Here is an 18787-nt window from a genome sequence, read left to right as displayed (position 1 = left end):
GTGACAGAAGCCAGTCCTGAGCAAGCAAATAAGTAGAAGAGGAAAGAGAGCTTCGTGTGCAGAAGAAGCTGACTACCCTGTGTTGCACACATCATCACTGGCTGATGGTCAGGAATTCCAACCGCTTGTTCTTTTTGTCCATTTGAAAAAAAAAATAGACACTGTTGCCTACCATGTGGCAGACACTGTTTTGAGGAACCAGAAGATAATGAAAAGGCAATGTCTCTACTCCTATGTAACTCAGTCTAGAAGGAATGGCAAGGAAAATATAAATAAAGAAATGAATAGCAGACCCCTAAACCTTCAATGCAGAACACACAACAGTAACTGACGAGGCCACACAGGGGGGTGGTGAATTCTAGGACGAACACGGCAGAGACCCGCTGGAGGAGGTGACATCTTAACTCACCACAGGACATGTCAAAACTCTGGAGTTAGAGTTTTCTAGACAGCAAAATAGCAAAGGGCCTTACGGTAGGTTGGAAGAAAAGCCAAGCACCTGGGCCACGGGAAGTGAGAGTAAGAACAGGAAGGGACAGGGAGCCACACCAGGCAGGGTCCTGTGGGTCTTGCTATCAAGGCTGGATTGTGACACCAGAAGGCCACCAGAAACCATAAGCAAGGATCAATACGATCTTAGCTACCTTAAAATTAAATCTCACTATTGTATAAAAAAATGAACAGGGGAAGTATGAAAAGCAGGGAGATTGGGAAGCTAATAAACAAGGAAGAAACTGAATTTTCTGGATTGGACGTTTCAGGGTTTCACAATGCTATTTACAAAAAAAAAAGGAAAGAGATAAGAGGGAAAATAAGCTTGACTAATTGGACATATTAAATACGAATTGCTTTGAATATTTCCACAAAAATAAGATTCAGGGAAAAAAAATACAACGTAAAGATGTACAATATCTGCCACTCAGAAAAGATCACTGGGCTAATGATACTAACACAGATTTAAGATACTGATAACACATAGATTATGTCTGAAGTGATAAAAATACATGAGATTCCCTAGGGAGTGTATGTAAAACAGGAAAAGAAACACTGTGGAAGGTACCCTATGATGTGGACCAGCAAGACATCTTAGATTAAGAAGGAACAACCAGAGACAGAACAATCAGACACACCACACACACCACACACAAACACACATACAAACCAAAAAAAAAAAAAAAAAAACAGTGTCACCGAAAAAAAAGAGAGAGAGAGAGAAGCATGTCAATGATGGAGCAAAGCTAAATAAAACAACTGTACTGGTTTGCTTTTTTTTTTTTTTCAGCAAGAAAGTCATCAGTAACCTTGATGAGAGCAGTTTGTGGAGGAAGAGAGAGAGAAGTTGAACATCAGTAGATCAGGGATAAACGGGAGGTGACGAGGTAGGACACACTCTAAAGTCTTGGCCATGGAAGAGAAGACAAAAAGGCAGCAAACAGATAGAGAAGTGTAAGGCTGAAAGTCACTTTCAAAGCAAGAAAGGCATGCTCTCCAACCTTCCACTGTTTACATAATCCTACAAACAGCCTTCCCTTCTATTTCCACCTTCACAGCTCATCTGCTCTCTCTGTTCACATAATTTCCCCAGTGTTTAATCTTCTCTTAAGCCACAGGGTCCCAAGTGGGCTCCTCCTAGACTGCATGAGGGTGGCCTCCTCTATGCCCTAGAAATGCCAGGCTCTCACATTGGCCTAAGGATGGATTACACACACTCTCCCTGCTGGGAGGAGCTGCCCAATGGCATTCGGATTTTATTATTAACTTAAAATGTGAGCGATCATCATTCTGTTTCTTAAAATATAATTCTCTCTTGGGTCCATTTATTTCTCTGAAGCCAAAATTCCTTGGGCTGTGAAACACAAAGACATGGAAAGCAGAAAATGACAAATAGACCCTATGGACAGGACCTCACTGCTGAGCCTGAGGAAGATACGGCACCCTGTCTCTCACAAAGGCAGAAGCACTTGAGTGCAGTGGGATCTGTCCCTGTAAACCCTGTCCTCTCCATAAGTGTAACCACTTTGAGTTGTTTGGAAATCACTTGTGAATGGGGAAAAAAATCCAATTTAGACAGACACCCCCCCACACTGGGCTACTCCCAGAGCTAAGTTCACAGCACAGTTCCTTTCTATGTGGGAAGAGCTTACTCAACTTCTAAGGCGGCTGCTGGAAATATAGAGCCGATCACAAATTTTACTCCTGGTGCCAGCCCAAGATTCTGTCCTAGAGCTGTTGAATATGTGGGATGTGTTTGTACAAATCTGTTTAGCATGAGAAGAGGGAATAGAACCCTAATTTCCCAATTCTCTGTGGTTTTTTGAAACAGAAAGAACTCCTCTGAGTCAATTAAAGTTAAGCATCTCCCAAGGACCCAAGGGGGAAAGCTGGCTCCCAGAAAAGGCAGTCCAAGGCAGGGGGTAGCGAGATTTGGTCCGTCAGATGGGCATTTGTCTCCCCTCCTTTCTGAGGGCACAGCTTCTCAGGAAGCAACATCCCATTCCCTCTCAACACTGATGCTTTTCCTGGTGACCCATGGGTGAGGCAAGAGGAAAGGCCGGGTGTTGTTTTCTTCAGAGCATCCCAATCTTCCAAATATAGAACTTCCTGACAACCTTTCCCCAAAAGAGGTCAGGAACAATAAGGCATCAACCAAATAGTCCAGAAATTCAATGGGAATCTTGAGGTATTATTTCTCTTGGGAAATCAAAAAATGAACTAAACTACCTAAGGCTTGATTCATCAATACATATTTTTCACTTAAAATTATTTTAAGTTTTATTAAACACATGGAAATAGATCCAGTAAGGCATATATGCTTATATATGGATTGTGATATATTACAAGTAGATATAGATTTTATGGAAATATGATCTAATGTTCCTTTATTTCTGTATTGCCATTAACACCACTACCTCCCACCTTTAAAAAATGCAATAACTTTATTTAACTATTCTTTCCAGAAATGTCATCTCCCCCATAACACTCTCAAGACCCACAGCAGCTTCACTGTGCTGTTGTTGGCCTGACCCAGAGACCAGGAGTTGCAACACCCATCACAATGGCAAGAAAACCAAGCTTCCTAAGCCAGCACTAATAGTATAGGCAGACTTTCATCCAGCAGCTCCTGGTCAAGCAGAGAGAAAGCACAACTCCTACCAGTGCTGGCCTGCCCACTGCCCTCCGAGGGAAAGTGGGGAGCACCACCAGCTTGGCTAATTCAAGCTGGGCAAAGCGCCTACCATGATTAATGGAGCATATGGCCGGGATCTAGGGAGGGAAGCTGTGCTCGGCATTCTTTTCCAAGAAGGGAGGAAGTTGCAGTGGCCTAAGTCCTTGGAAACTCTCCTGGGTGCCCTGGATGCATCCTGAAGAGTCTCCCAGCCTATCCTGGGAGGGCTATACCACCCCAAGCAAGAAGTTCCACTAAGTCTTCTAGTAAACAACCCAACTGTGATGCCAGTCAAATATTAAGATCCAATCCTACTAGAATAGCATTTCCTAAGGGCAGGTTCGTGGACCAACAGGATACTTAACACTCCATTTTCTGGCTCTCTACACCTCCTTCCTAGGCTACTACAATTACTAACTAAATCTTCTCTTCATTTGCCTCCTTACCTCCCATGCTGTAGAAGCCACACAGTAAGTTAGATTGTTTGCTAATGTGCTATTTAATAGTTAGGTATTACAGTGCCAAGCACCATGCAGAAAAGCACTCCTGGTCGCCAGAAGGATTCTCATAGGCAAATCTTGAAGTGCATTTGAATACTCATGTACAATCTCAATTAATAGTCTACATACCTTGATAATATTGATCCTTTCTGCCTATATGGCACTTTAAATATGTTTAACACATCTTTTTAATCTATGTAACACCTGTGGAAGATAAGCAACCTAACAACCTCCATGCTACAGACAAGGTTCAAACAAGCTAAGTAATTTGCTCAGAATTACATCCGCAGTAAGAAACAAGGCAAGCGTCCAGCCAACGTTTGTCTCTTCTTTGTCGATTGTTCTTTCTGCCATATGTGGGTAGAGTCGTGGTTCAAGTATCGCCGAAGATAAAGAAAGGGTGTGAGTGGTTGTCTTCATGAAGTCTTAAGGCAGACCTGATAAATTAGGTCTTCTCTGGATGCTTTCAAGGGAGCTGCTTTTCTGAAACAATCAGTCTCCCTCAATCTCACTGCTCTTTCTGCCCCTAGATTTCAATACGCATCCCAGTTTCACTCCAACTCAATGTACTTCCCACGCAAGAGGCTAATATAAGGATGACTAAGACGCAGTCTACTGCAGTGGCTCTCAACCTTCCTAATGCTGCAGCCCTTTAATACAGTTCCTCATGCTATGGGGACCCCCAACCATAAAATTATTTCCTTGCTACTCCAGAACTGTAATGTTGCTACTATTATGAGTCGTACTGAAAATACCTGATAGGAATGGTATCTGTGGGGGTCGTGACCTACAGGTTGAGAACCACCTAACTAATGGGAAGGGCCTCATGCTCTGGTCAATGCCATGTTCAGATGAGATGACGTGGAAAACATAAAAGACTCTACATATCCTTCTGCTTACCTTGCTCCTTAAGTGGTTCCTTCACTGACCGAAGTAAAAATCTTACTGAGCAGAGATAAGTAAGACGGGGTGCATGCTCTCTTTAGGGTTTATAGCCCAAAGAATTGAGAGACATATGAGAGTGGATTGCTTATCACAAAACTTTGTAAGTGTAGCAACACAGGTATAAATAAAACACACTGAAGGCTAAGAGAACTGAGCAACTAACGCCACCTGAGAGAGCTGGTACGGACCCTCCCTGGAGACTAGATCTTTCAATATGGCCCACCACTGGCCATTTAAAATGTCGGCTTCTCTGGGGTGCATTCTCCACCCCTTAGTCTTTCATCTGCACACTGAAAGCTGAAAGTACAGACCAGCACACTGGAGAGTTAGCTCAGTAGCACTTGGAGCTCTGGCAGAAAACCAGAACTCAGTTCCCAGCACCCATGTAAGTTGGCTCACAACAACCTAAACCTCTAGTTCCAGGGGGCCAGTGCCCTCTTTAGCCTCATCTGGCACCTGTGTACCCATTCACATACACATACACAAACATATAGAAAAGAGATCAATCTTTTTTGATTACAAATTACTCTTGCCAAGTACTTGACCTAGAAATAGAAAGACATTGTCAAGTTCCTCAGGGACCACTTCTTGTTACATTCATTTTATTATCTGTTTCTGGTGGATTAAATCATGACACCCCCCCCCCAAAAAAAACACATGTGTTAACCTTTGCATCCCAGTAGTGAAATCAAGATACCTTTAAAATATATATGTTGGTTTAGCTTAGCAGTGCATACAATGAAATGTCTCTTTGTACTTAGCTCATTCACAGTCAAAATATTCAAAGAAAACACAAAAATATACAAAATCCAGACTCTCTGTGAATTTTCCATCTCTACATGGCTTATTTATCTTTACTCCTTTAATCTATGACTGTCCATATTTTGTCTCTTTAACGACTTTGTTTTATTTTTTTAAAACAATTTACTTCTTTTCCAACTCTCTATACTCTTTCTTCTCTCTGCAAGGCTACAAACATCCAACACTGTGACCAATTTAGAGGTCTTTTCCATCTGAATTTGTCTTTATTACATATCTGTAATTCTTTACTGTCCAGGAGCACTTCTTAAAATGCTAAGAGCTGCTTAAAAACAAGCTGTGGCATTACTAGGGTATATATGGCACTGTCTGATTACCCTGCCCAGTCCAGCATGGCTAAGCTGTTCTGTTCAGTGTCTCTGAGCCACACACAGTGCCCCAGTCCCAAGTATGCAGAGGGTCTATGTCAAGCCATTAAGCAGTTTGTAACATGCTGCTTACAAACACCATTTAAATGCTTAGCCTCCTGAAAGAGCCAAAGGTCTCACTGGAAGCAAGGCCTAGAAAGCCAGCATTTCAAAATGGTGTGGCTTTTTTTCTGCTACCGCCGAGTTAGGAAAACTTCTCTTAAAGGAGCTGCAGCACACCACCAGCAAACAGAAAGAAACTGGGTTAAACTCTGTATTTTTGTGTCTAGAATTCCTTTTCAAACTCTCTCAGGATTTTAGTTGACCACGTGGGTGCCAGTTTGTTGTTAAGGAGGCCACTTATTGGTTTCTGGCCACCCAGCAGCTCAGACCCAAAATAACCACACAGATACTATATTAATTAAATCACTGTTTGGCCCTTTAACTCTAGCTTCTTATTGGCTAACTCTTACATCTTAATTTAACCCATTTTTTATTAATCTGTGTATCACCATGTGGCTGTGGCTTAACAGCTAAAGTTCTGGCATCTGTGTCTGGCGGGGCTGCATGGCTTCTCTCTGACTCTGCTTCCTTTCTCCCAGCATTCAGTTTAGTTTTCCCCACCTGTCTAAGTTCTGTCCTATCAACAGGCCAAGGCAGTTTCTTTATTCCCCAATGGTATTCACAGCATACAGAGGGGAATCCCACATCAGTTTCAGATCTTCAGTTAACTTCTCTTCCTAAGCTCTAGGTGTCATCAGAAAGGAGAATAATTATAGGTTCCTGTTACCTCTAGTGCCTGATTTCCCCCCATTAAAAATCAGAGAAAGTACTGTCTAAACTTTTTTTTAACAACACGGCTGGTGATACAAGTCAGCAGTAGAGTACTTGCTTAATATGTACAAGGCTATGTGTTCAATCACCAGCACCAAAAAAAAAGAAAGAAAAGAAAAAAAGATGGCATTCACTCAGTCTAAGCCTTTATTCTTTTCTCTCCTGTTAATGCACATGTACACACACACACACACACACCTTATACTTACCCATTTTCTTTCCTAATCGTTTGTCTCTGAAAACAGCATATTCTTCCACCTCTAAAAAACACTACACCAACAGTGATTCTCACAACCCTGATCTACCCTCCTCTTTATAATCATCAGTCTCACCAATCATATCTTTGACCATGCCCTCTCCAGCGGTGCTTTTTTCCACATACCCACAAGTACCATCCTTCAACCTCCCTACCTCACCAGGTTCCCACTTAGTCTCCTGGATACTCTGGTCATCTTGCAAACTCAACTTGTCCCAAATCAAATTCACCATCCTCTCCATTGCCCAACCTAAGATGGAACTCACTCGATCTAGCAACATTGAGGCAGCATGAATGTCTTCTCCTAGCTATCTGGGACACTCTTCCCTGGGTCTCCCCTGATCACCAAGATCTCATACAGATTCACAGATACATACAGAGATGCTGGCTCTGGCTATTCAGTCAAAAGAATCTCCCTCCCGAGTTACCCTTCAGCTAAAATCCAGTATCACTTTGTTCTTTGTATTCTCCGGACTTCTTATTTTCTGACTTATTTGTTGTCTGAGTTACACACTGTTAGATGCTTTAAAACAGTCCTAAACTGTCTGCCAGAAACTCATGCTCAATAAACGTGTTATCACGAGCAGCTTCCCCGCACTTCTTCTTCCTTCATACAACCACTGCTGCTCAGCTCCACAGCCTGAGCAAGAAAATTACCAAGGGACCATCAGCCTCAACCTAGCTTCCTCGCTGTCCTCTGAGCTCCCCCTGCCTCTCTGTTGTTTCATACTTTACCTTATACATAACTACCCTGCATCATACTTCTGTCTTGTCCATTCTTCAAAACCCTTCAATAACTATCCTTTGGCTATAAAACGTGGAGCAAGCATCTTATCTAAGCAGCCCATCTTCTCTGCCACCTGCCTCTTTTTTTTTAAAGTTTTAATTTATTTATTATGTATACAATATTTTGCCTCCATGTATGCCCGCATGCCAGAAGAGGGCGCCAGATCTCATTGCAGATGGTTGTGAGCCACCACGTGGTTGCTGGGAATTGAACTCAGGACCTCTGGAAGAGCAGCCAGTGCTCTTAACCACTGAGCCATCTCTCCAGCCCTGCCACCTGCCTCTTAAATTCTCTTACAAACTTGTTTTGGAATAATTAGACACACAGGATCTCAGAAAGTTCCTGTATCGCCTCCCTCAACCCCCATATTAACAATTTACACAATTCTTGTACATTATCAAAAGAAGAAAACAGACATAACCCACTCAGCAAGTCTAGATTTCACAGTTACACAAATGTTCGCTGAGGATATCTGTGTATCCACACGTGACATGGCTTCACACGTACAGCTTGGCAGAGTTCTATCACGAATTTGGCGCTGGGTAACTACCACCATGATCATGATACTCAACTCTAACCTTACCACAAAATTCTCTCTGTTGTCCTTTCATATAGCCTTCTGCCTCCCACCCCTCCCCTTGGCAACCCACAATCTGTTCTTCATCTCTGTGTTCTATCATACTTATTGTGCATATGGAATTCTTTCTTTTCATTAATGAAAAGTATTCCATATTATGGGTGTGCCACAATTTAGCCATTTATTCATTCATTCACTGAAGGACATACTGCCAGTTTACAGTGTTTACTACCAGTAAATCCACTGTGAATATTTGTGTACAAACAAGCCTTCACTTTAAAAAAAAAAAACCTTTTTGAAACCTTGTAAGTATGCAATTGTTGGCCCGTTCATTGTAGCCTCAGATCTCCCAATTCCATTCCTGCTCCCAATACTCTCGAATGAACTTATCTCTACTATTTTCATTTTTCCCTTTTATAATCCTGTTGTCATTCCAGGTACGTTCATCTTAAAAACGGCCTTGAGTTGCTTTTAGAAAGTGGATAAAGAAATAAATTAATATGGAAAAAGAATAGATAGTGAGAGGAGAAAAAAGTAAATAGAAGATGGTTTATTAACTTTGCCCCAATAAGATGTCAACTCTTTTCCCTTCAAACCCATGTCTTATTTACTACACTTCTCTAGTAAAACTATTTCTGCCACAGTCCTCTGAATGCATCCTTGCCTCCTGCTTCCACTAAACAGTGAACTCCCAGGAAACAGATGTTCTGACTTCTTAGAAATTGTAGATCCACTGTGTACCAAATACAAATGTTCCACAACCTCCCGTGGAGTTATGTTCCAGTAAAGCCCATCATATGTTAAAAATAAAATAACTCAAATCAGCCTTTAATACACCTAACTTACTAGTAGATGTATTAAGTCACCTATAGTCAGGGTGGGACTCAAAATACAACCCACACCCATTTACTAACCTGAGATGAAATAAACAAATGAAGGAGTAAGGAAAAGGTAAATTCTAGCTAAAGAGTCTCTAATAGCAAAAAATAATACTGATTTCCTAACAAAATAAACTCTATCCTTGTACTTTTCAATATTCTTGTAATAATCACATCTAACTTCTACGAGGAACAGACTAACTTTAACACGGTAACTTTGTCGCTTTATTTTGTTGATGCCTGTTGTATTCTGTACTCAGAAAGGCATTCCTGAATATGGGCCCCCTGCAGAACTCAACAAGTGAACTATTTTCCTTTCCTTAGGTTTTCCGTGGCTGTCGGTCTACCTCCCACAGCATCCCCAACCACTGCCACCAATCACACCGCATTGAACAACTTGTAAAATGCCTGCGTGTACACCCGGGGATATCCAAAAAAGGACTTATGAGGACAAATGATATGCACAGTTTTTAACATACTCTGCCAAATTAAATCCCAAAGAGCCAAATCAATTTAGATTCCTCATCATTACATGAGAGTTCTTGAGTTTTCACAGATCAATAACATACAAGATTGTTGCTCTGATGTTTTTGAAAGTCTTATGGGTAAAAAAAATGCCTCTTTGTTCAACACTTCCTTTCCTAATTACGGTCTGGATTGAAGATAGCATAGTCATGTGTTAGTTCACCTTTTGTAAGCAGTTATTCTTCCCAAGGTTGGTTCTTACCATCTGCCCATTTTCATTGTCTTCTGGTTTACAGTTACAAAGCATTTATGTCAAATTTATCAACCACTTCTCTAGAATTCTAGAGTATGTCTTATTTAAAAACACCTTCCCACATAAAATTACAAATATATTATTTCCTAATATTCTGGGATTTTATTATTATAGTTAACCATGTGGAATTTATTTCTATATATGGAATGTGGTATGGCTCATTATTATACTAAAGGGACAGTCAAGTGTTACAACACTATATATAGAATGATCTCTTTGAAATGTTATCTTTATCACTTTATCATAAAATTATAGCTGCCTTCAGACTTTTATATTCTACAGATCTATCCATTCATTTCTATACTGATACTATGAAGTATAAATGACCAAAGCTCTAGAGTAGATTTTATATGATAAGCCATCCTTCCCTGTTATATTTTTTTTTTTCCTTTTTTTCTTTTTACTTTTTGTTTTTATTTATTTATTTATTGGTTTTTCGAGACAGGATTTTTCTGTGGCTTTGGAGCCTGACCTGGAACTAGCTCTGTGGACCAGGCTGGTCTCAAACTCACAGAGATCCGCCTGCCTCTGCCTCCTGAGTGCTGGGACTAAAGGCGTGCGCCACCACCACCCAGCTCCCTGTTCTATCTTTTTAAAAGTTGATTATTCTCATCAATCTCTTCTAAACAAATTTTCATAACAATTTATTATATTCTATTTTAAAATACTATGAAAACTATTTTTAGAATTGCTTTAAATTTCCAGTGGTTTTTAAGAAATAGATTATTCAATATATATAAGTGCTGTCACAACTGGCTAGCCTTTTAGTAAAATAAACAAGAGTCCTACTTATTCCACATATAGAAATGAATTCCATATGGTTAACTATAATAAACAAGTCCCAGAATATTAGAAAACAAAGTATTTGTGATTTTGTGTTGGAAGGCCTTTTTAAACAAGGCATACACCTAGCATTTTAAAGAAGTGGTTGATAAATTTGACAGAAATACTTTGTAAAATGTTTTCAAAATTCACATGTACATTATTCACCAAGTAACTACTATGGGCTTAGTAGTAATGGGAAAGTCAAAGGATTTTGGACAGTGCTTTCCATCAAAAATGATTGACATCATCGGGGGTAAATATAAAAACAACTACATATAAGATGACAAATACAGAACCAGTTTTTAGTTTACTCTAGACCACTACATAGCCCTTGAGACTGATTTCTGCCCCACTCTTTCTTGTTCCTTCTTTTGGCTTATTTTTATTATTGATGTTGTTTTATTATATTCTTTAGTATATGTCAATATACTGAATGCTTATATTTATAATCACTAGGTTTTAGTCTCCCCAAGTAAGTTCCAATATCATCAATTACTTATAGATAAGAAACTGGAGCTCAAAGAAGTCATTTTCCCAAGACCACAGAAAGAGAATACGGGCAGCTAGGATTTGAAACCAGATTTCTCATCTTCTGCTGCCAATGTCTCTTCCCTTCCCACCTTTAGACTGCTGCTATTTTGTCAAATGGAAAATTTATCTCTGAAATAAGAATAGAGAATAAATAACATGCAGCTTTGTTTCTTGTCCTTCCTCTCTACAGGCAGATGCCAGAAAAATAAACATAAAATGCGTGTGTGGTGACATGAGGGAAGCCCCCCCCCACCACTGTCCAGACTCGACCTTTTTATCCTGGTGATTCTCAACCTTCCTAATGATGTGACCTTTAATACAGTTCCTCATGTTGTAGTGACTGTCCCCCGCACACGCGCACGCACACACACACACGCACGCACACACACACACACCATAAAATGGTTTTTGTTGCTATTTCATAACTGTAATTTTGCTGCTGTTGTGAATCATAATGTAAATATCTGTGGTTTTTAACGGCGTTAGGTGACCCCTGTGAAAGGGTGGAGAGCCGCTGTTTCACCCTTAAACTAAGACCAGAAGCTACTATATAATCTGCAGGGTCCTGTGATCCAGGGGAATGTGCAGCTCTTGGTCCAAGTCTTAAGAATTACAAAACGTGACAGAACGAAGTTGGATGCCCTTCTAAGCAAGGGTGGCACCCTCTTAAGCCCAAGAGTCAGACCCTTGCTAAGGGTCTGTCTCCTTTCTAACATCTGTCCCTGGCTTTGCAGAGTCACAGCCCTGCTCCGATGAAGAAGGTTGCTCAGAAGTCTTCCTCCCCACTGACAGTGACTACGACTCCAGTGATGCCCTGAGCCCACGAGACCTGGACCTGGTTTACTTGTCATCCCATGACATCGCCCAGCAGGCCCTCAGTGGCCTCAGTGGCAGCGCCCCAGATGTCCTACAGGTGCACGACATGAAGGCTTCCATGGGGCCTGGCCAGGACCCTCAGGGCCCAGTGCAGGGCCCAGACACCGACCACTCGTGTGCAGAGTTTCTCCACAGCCTGACCCTCACGGGCTTAGCACCCAAGAACCATGCCAAGATGGTGCCAGGCACTCGGCCGCCACTGGGTTTCCTGGGAAAGCGCAAGCCAGGCAAGCACCAGCACTATGGTGGCTTTAGCCGTCACCACCGCTGGCTGCGCATGCACAGCGAGACGCAGTCGCTGTCGCTCTCAGAAGGCTTTTACACGCAGCACCAGTCTCGGGCCAGTGGCCTGGCTCAAGATCCTGGGGAAGCAGAGGGTCCTGGACCTGTGGTGGATGGGCCCCGGGGCCTGCCTCTGACCCACGCAGCCAGCCTCCCCGAGGAGCGCAGGAGCTGCCTCCAGAACCATCCAAGGCGTTCAGTGCACAGAGTCTATGTGGAATCCTACCCAGACACACTCGTGGGCCAGGACGCAAAACTGTGGACAGGTTTGAGGCCTACCGCCGCAGGCCGTACCAGCCTGCAGAGCTCCACTAGTTCAGAGATGAGTCCGGACCCCACGTCCCCGGTTTCAGAAATACTAAGTAGTATGCTTTAGGACGGCCCATGTCAGCTATCTTTTGTCCCTCTCACCCCCACGATTCCTTGCATTTCCATCACCATATCCTGCACCATTGTGTTCCCCTATCTAATTTCAAAAAATTTTAAAGAATTTCAAAGGTGACATGTACAAGGCTCTTTTTTTCCAAAGTGGGAGACAGGATAGAGGAGTGGGGAGGCAAGAGTTGCCACTGCTGTTCCCTCCTCACCCTAGAAAAATGTATGATATCTGAGACCCCCCCAATGCAAATATACAACTCTTTGGTGGCACCTGTGGTTAAGAAGCTAGGCCAGCCCAAGGAGAACACTTAATTCTGCACCTGTCTCTGTAATCTCAACCCTGGGCTTAGAGTTCTTTTGTGAGTTTGTGGCTGACAAAGAAGTTCAGTCAGTGAAAATAAGAACAGCACAGTTCTTCCCACCAATCCAAACTTTCGGAAGAATTTGGTGAAAAGAAGCCCATGCCGTGTCTCGAGAGCAAGGGGTTGAGTAGACTTGTGCAGGGTTTTTCCTCAGCTAAACAAGGACATTCCAAAGGGCAGGGTTCTCGGGGCTGCCCGAGTCCAATTAATCCATGAGCACTCACCTGGTTAAGCGAACCTTGGACTGGCCTTTTCCTCACTTAGTGTTATCTGGAGAACCCCAGAAACCAAAGTGGAGGACCCTTCTTTTCTAGCCCTGTCTTGCGAGACAAAATTAGGCAGGAAGAAGCCCTTCCAGCACACTCAGATCCCATTCCGTCTTGACAATGAACAGTAGATTATTCCAGAGTGCAAGGAGATGGCTGAGTTAAGAGAAGGTCTGGATTACAGCAACAAAAAGGGGAAAAGAAAAAAGAACTAAAATCCTTTCTTTACAATAAACAAAATGGGTCCATGGTGGCTGTACCGTTTAGAATGGTGGTATATATGTACCATGTTTTAAACTAATCAAATAGTTACTGAACAAGAATGTGTCCCCCAGATATGGTCAGGTAGTAATGGGGGTTCCTCTAAGCACCAGAGGTACATCCTTCACCCCCTCATCACTGGTCAAGACTGTTCAGGGCTGGGGTGGTTACCCTCTATTTTCATCATGCTCCTCAGAACATGAGGTCCTCCCCCACCCCAGGTCATCTGGCCCATGGCCACATAGGAAACCTTGCTTTAGTAGCTTTGGCCAGGTGTTTGTGCCAAGCATGTACACACCAACAGCTGGAAAAGCTTCTGTAGTCATACTGTCTCCTACCTGAAATTCTCATAGGTGAGAAACTCAAACAGAAACCACACACTACTTACTCAAGAAAGGCACAGTTCTCTTAGAGCCAAGACCCGTTCAGTTCACTGATATTCTAAACAGTCCTTTTCTGCATAACAGGCCTTTTGGTTAACTACTGTTCCTTGTTGTCCTGTTCCTGTCCTCAGCCCTAACTCCTCCTGGAAGTTCATACAAACCCCATGTTCACTGTGTTCTTCTGATTCCCTCTGCATAAAAATAAAATGATTTAAATATAACTAATTACCCCATCTAAAAGGCAAAGCTTTGGCCAGGGCCTGTGGCCATTAGAAAACTATAGCCATGATCCCAGTCTTTTATTTTTTTAACAGATTTTATGCTCAGTGAACCCTCAAAGAATCTTGATTAAAATGTCTGCCAAGTATACTGGTGCCTGCCTTTAATTCCAACATTGGAGAGGCAGAAGCAGATGGATCTCGGTGAGTTCAAGGCCAGCCTAGTCTGCAAATCCTAGGACAGCCAGGACTGTTACACAGAGAAACCTTGTCTCAGAAAACCAAAGTAAATAAATAAGAAAGTAAGTAAATAAGTAAATAAATAAAATGTCTAGACTTTCTCTGGCCATATCTTAGTGGCTTATGTATATAGAAGGAGTGAGGGTGTGTGTCTTAAGTCCTTGGCCTGACGAGGAGGCCAATTAAGGATAGAGGGGTTTAATGACTTCCTGAAGGTTGCAAGAACTGACTTCATGTCATAAAACTCAAAAGCACTTCTTTTATAAAGATACCCCTAGAAACTGGTACAAACTTTGTCAACTAGTGATTGTCTATTCTGCTTTCTTTATTTTCATAAAAGCATCTACTTCTTATTCCAAATCCAACCCAACAAGTTTCCAATATCACAAAGCTCTTTATTGCTGGAGAACACAAATCTTATCAATAGATATATAAATCAACTAATTAAAACCCAAGTTTAGGAGAGATGTCCATTTAAAAATTTTAGCCCCTTGTGAATAATAGGAATGACAGTGTGCCTACATTGGATTTTTGCTTTTAATTAGAAGATAAACTGGACACCCTCGATGCATTTGGAAGATGAATTGCTAGAACTGCCAAAGATAGAGATGTCAAGGGACGCTGATCCTGACTACCTAGGGGGTAATTTACCACTGAATTATATAGAGGGTCTTCAACAAGAAGTCAGATCAGAGGCTCACCCACTTCACTAACCTTCATCTCAGCAAGTTCTGGCTTACTAAACCCAACTGTATTAAATCAAAACCCACTAGTTTATATGACATTACTTGGTTATATTTTCATTTTCCATGAGAAAAAGAGGCATGTCCTTGGGATGCTTAATGTGCAGTAGACTTCAATGGACATGCTTAACTCAACTGCAAATGCATTTTGCTTACAACATTCTCACATTAAATAGTTAGGTGATAACCTCAATAATCACCTACTTATTAAAAGAACCAGGTTCATCCCGACCCCACTTGGAAAACCTTGTGGATCCAGTTGAAGTTAATGCACTGTGGGAAAAATGACTTTGCTCTCTAATTCAGTTTTGTATTCATTCATTTTGATGACGCATACATCAGGAACTTAGACTATCTGATATTTTGTTTTATTTGATTGTGTCTGTTTTATTTTGAATATGATAAATGTACCCTTTATTCTCTTTGAATACAATTTTAGAGGCTCTTGAGGAAACATCCCTACCCCACGTCTCTTTTCCAGTTTTACCAACCTGCTTTACTCAGACCTGAATATCCCATCTCCTATCCTTTGTGAGGATCCTTAAAAATCAAAACATGTGGCCCTCCCATGCTTTCTTATGTTCAAAGCTGGACAGAGAACCAAAAAATCAGCAGCAAAACCAACTCCCAGGCCACAGAGAGCTCACAATCTAAGAATCTAGCCGCACACAAACCATACATCATCTCATGAATCTATTGAAGAGGGAGCAGCCTATCGTAGACAGACAGACAGACAGACAGACAGACAGACAGACAGACAGCGCGTGCCTGGCTAGAGGTCTCTAGCTGCACTCCTGCCATCTATTCGTGAGAGAATACACCCTAGAAAATGAAAATGTCAATGCAACCACTCACAAAACAAGGCTATCACGTCCTCTAGCTGGTGAGGTTACCTGGGGCACAGTAATTAAAACCATTAACTCCAGGGAAAAGGGGTATTTTGAGAAGTGGGTACTTAAAGATGAGCTCCATTGGGCTTTCAGAGCATTCACTAACACTCAAAGCAATAATTATACTGAAGAAAATGGTTCCATTTGGTTCAAAACCTGAAGCCAGCTACAAATAATATCCTGCCAGCCCCCTTTTCCTGAAGGATCCCAAAGCACTTTATGAACAGCAGTGACTGAAGCCTTGTTGTGTTCCCCTAAAGAGACCTTGTCTGGGAGCCACCTGGCAAACACCTACCCCATCCTTGCCAGGAGATCATGCCAGACAAGTGGGAAAGGAGACTGCCCTCTCCATTCATTGTTCTCCTGACATCCAAGCATGTACCCTGAAGAAGGTTGAGCTCCTCCTCCCCCAGAAGACAACTTTAGGACAAGAAAATGTAGCCGAAAACCCAGCTCATTGGCACCTTCTTGCTCCTCACTCTCTCTCAACCCACGATGTACTTGTTGTCCCCGAGAACGGTCACTCCGGGCTGCCAAGGGGTCGGCAGTGCACTTCAGAACTATGATTATGACACTAACGCTCGGAAGTCACTAATTTCAGAGTGTGTCCCCAGTAGTGAGAGGACGCTGTTACCTACAGTTTCTTAGTTTAATGGGTAAGAGCTACCGTAACAGTGAACATCTTTGCATATCTGGTCATTAAACTATAAAATACCGATTAGAGTGGATAGTTACGGATTAACGAGAGCACTCTTAGCAAACGTATCAATTTCATAAAGTCTACATAGTTTTCCAGATGGTTCAATGAAGCAAATCGAAGCTTCCTCGTATGCCTTTAAGGAAACATTTAAAGAAACTCTTTGGGAAGCAATGGTATCTCTTCATAAGTAGTTTGACAGATATGGGAAAAACTGTCTTTCTTTGCTGGTCACTTCTCAAAAGTTGTCCAAACACATGGCTCATGACTGTTATGCTAAACTTCCACGCAGCCTTACAAACAACAAGGGTAGTGTATAAAGCGATGTTGTATAGCTTGGAAACTCATGCTAAGATCTTTATTCAGAGTTTTTCTGAGGTGTTGGACTTTGCCATTAGCAAAAAGTATTTTTAGAGAAAAATCCATTGACTGTTTATGAAGCACTGATTTTTGCCATATTTCAGGTCTCTGGTTTTTCCACCACATCTGCACACAGTAGTTATATTTGTGTTTCAACTGTATCTTCTGCTCTTATTGGTGATGAATTTGTCAAATTGTCCTTCATCGGGATAAGTGGATTTACCTAACAATTGGGAAAGCAGATTTAAAAAAAAAAAAAGTTCTATTTTGATAAAGGAAGTAGAAGGCTTGTTGCTGTTGTTCTTGTTGCTGTTGTTTTAAATATTGCCCTGAGGTCTTTCTTTCCCAATTGTAAACACTTTTAAATTTCAACAAAAGCCAATATTTAACTTAGCTGCAAGTGTTATGAAGCTGTTAGTTACTGCTCTTTGCCTTTCTTCCTGCAATCCATAGGAAAGTCTGATGAAATCCTCATAGTCGGCATTAACTAACAACTAACTTAGAAAGCCAAGTCTGGCAACTTATTGTCATCTGAGTTTCTGGGTTGCTTCTTGCCTTGTTGCAAACCAGATGTGTGGGGATAGTCCATGCATATGATCATAAGCATTGTATGATGTTTGTGATGGAAAAGAATTAAAGTGTGTGTTTGTGTATGTATGCATATGTTATTACAATATGTGAGCTATTTCATAGAAATAGTAATTGACATTCTACTAGGCAGGATTTGATTGCTTTCTGCCTGCTATGTACATACTAATCTGACTGATGATTGGTTGTTATTTGTTCAGAACGTTGTCTCCTGTTCCTCTGTTTGGAGCGAAGTGAATGTAAAAATTTAGGCTTCAGTACATTATCTGCACAACTTACCGTGCTTTATACCTCTGTAAATATGCAAATGAATCCTGTGTGATGTGTTCAGTGTGACCTCCAATCTTGAAACAATAACATTTTGTAGTATGTACATTTGTAAACCTTTCAAATGGATATTGTTAATGGCCAGTACACTCAGTCAAACTCAGCACTGGCAAAATGCATGCCTCTCCAGAAAGAGGTCAGGAATTAACAAGAATTAAGATAATATTTTAATGGCAAGTATTTTTGATAGTTTCCTACCTGCTTCTCTGTATTTTCAAGAAAAAAAAGTCAACATAAGAAATCTTAGCTATCCAAGGGAATGACTTTGTTTCATAAGCATTAAATATACTTGATGACTTATCACAATATTGTTGGAGATCTATGTCAAGCATAAAGAAAGCAAACATATTTTTGACTCTTCACATGATTTTTTTTCATGTTCTAAGGGCAGTTTGTGAACACTTTGTCTTCAATGTGGAGAAATGTCCACTCAATGATAAACTAATAGAATTCTCAGTAACTGGCTTACCTAATGCTTTTTCCATGTCTCACAGAAGACTAAAATTTTAAAATAAAATAAAAATGCCTTCAACCTGACGTGTTAAAATCTCTCACTAAAAATTTGAAGCTATTATTTGGGACATTGTGCTGACAAATGTCAGCAAAGTCTACCCAATTGGCTCTAGATTCGTTGGTGGCATCAGGACATTTCTCTTGCCTAATTTGTTATTGC

The 18787-nt window shown here is 41.3% G+C and overlaps 1 protein-coding gene and 1 long non-coding RNA gene across 3 annotated transcripts in view; one reads left to right on the top strand and one right to left on the bottom strand.

Moving 5' to 3' along the window:
- Ankfn1 (ankyrin repeat and fibronectin type III domain containing 1) overlaps positions 1–12903 on the top strand; it is a 322416-nt gene extending 309513 nt beyond the window's left edge. Inside the window, exon 20 of the mRNA XM_050156778.1 lies at positions 11978–12903. Coding sequence (XP_050012735.1) covers positions 11978–12777 — 800 coding nt within the window. The 3' untranslated portion in view covers positions 12778–12903. The remainder of the gene's footprint in view (positions 1–11977) is intronic.
- LOC126510281 (uncharacterized) overlaps positions 1–18787 on the bottom strand; it is a 279138-nt gene that overhangs the window by 217663 nt on the left and 42688 nt on the right. The window lies entirely within an intron of this gene.

Source organism: Alexandromys fortis, unplaced genomic scaffold (genome assembly GCF_014885135.2).
Source record: "Alexandromys fortis isolate MF-2015 unplaced genomic scaffold, M_Fortis_MF-2015_v1.1 scaffold_31, whole genome shotgun sequence".
Classification (NCBI taxonomy): Eukaryota; Metazoa; Chordata; class Mammalia; order Rodentia; family Cricetidae; genus Alexandromys; species Alexandromys fortis.
The sequence above is the reverse complement of the archived record's forward strand: the minus strand, read 5'-3'. Positions and strand labels throughout refer to the sequence as shown.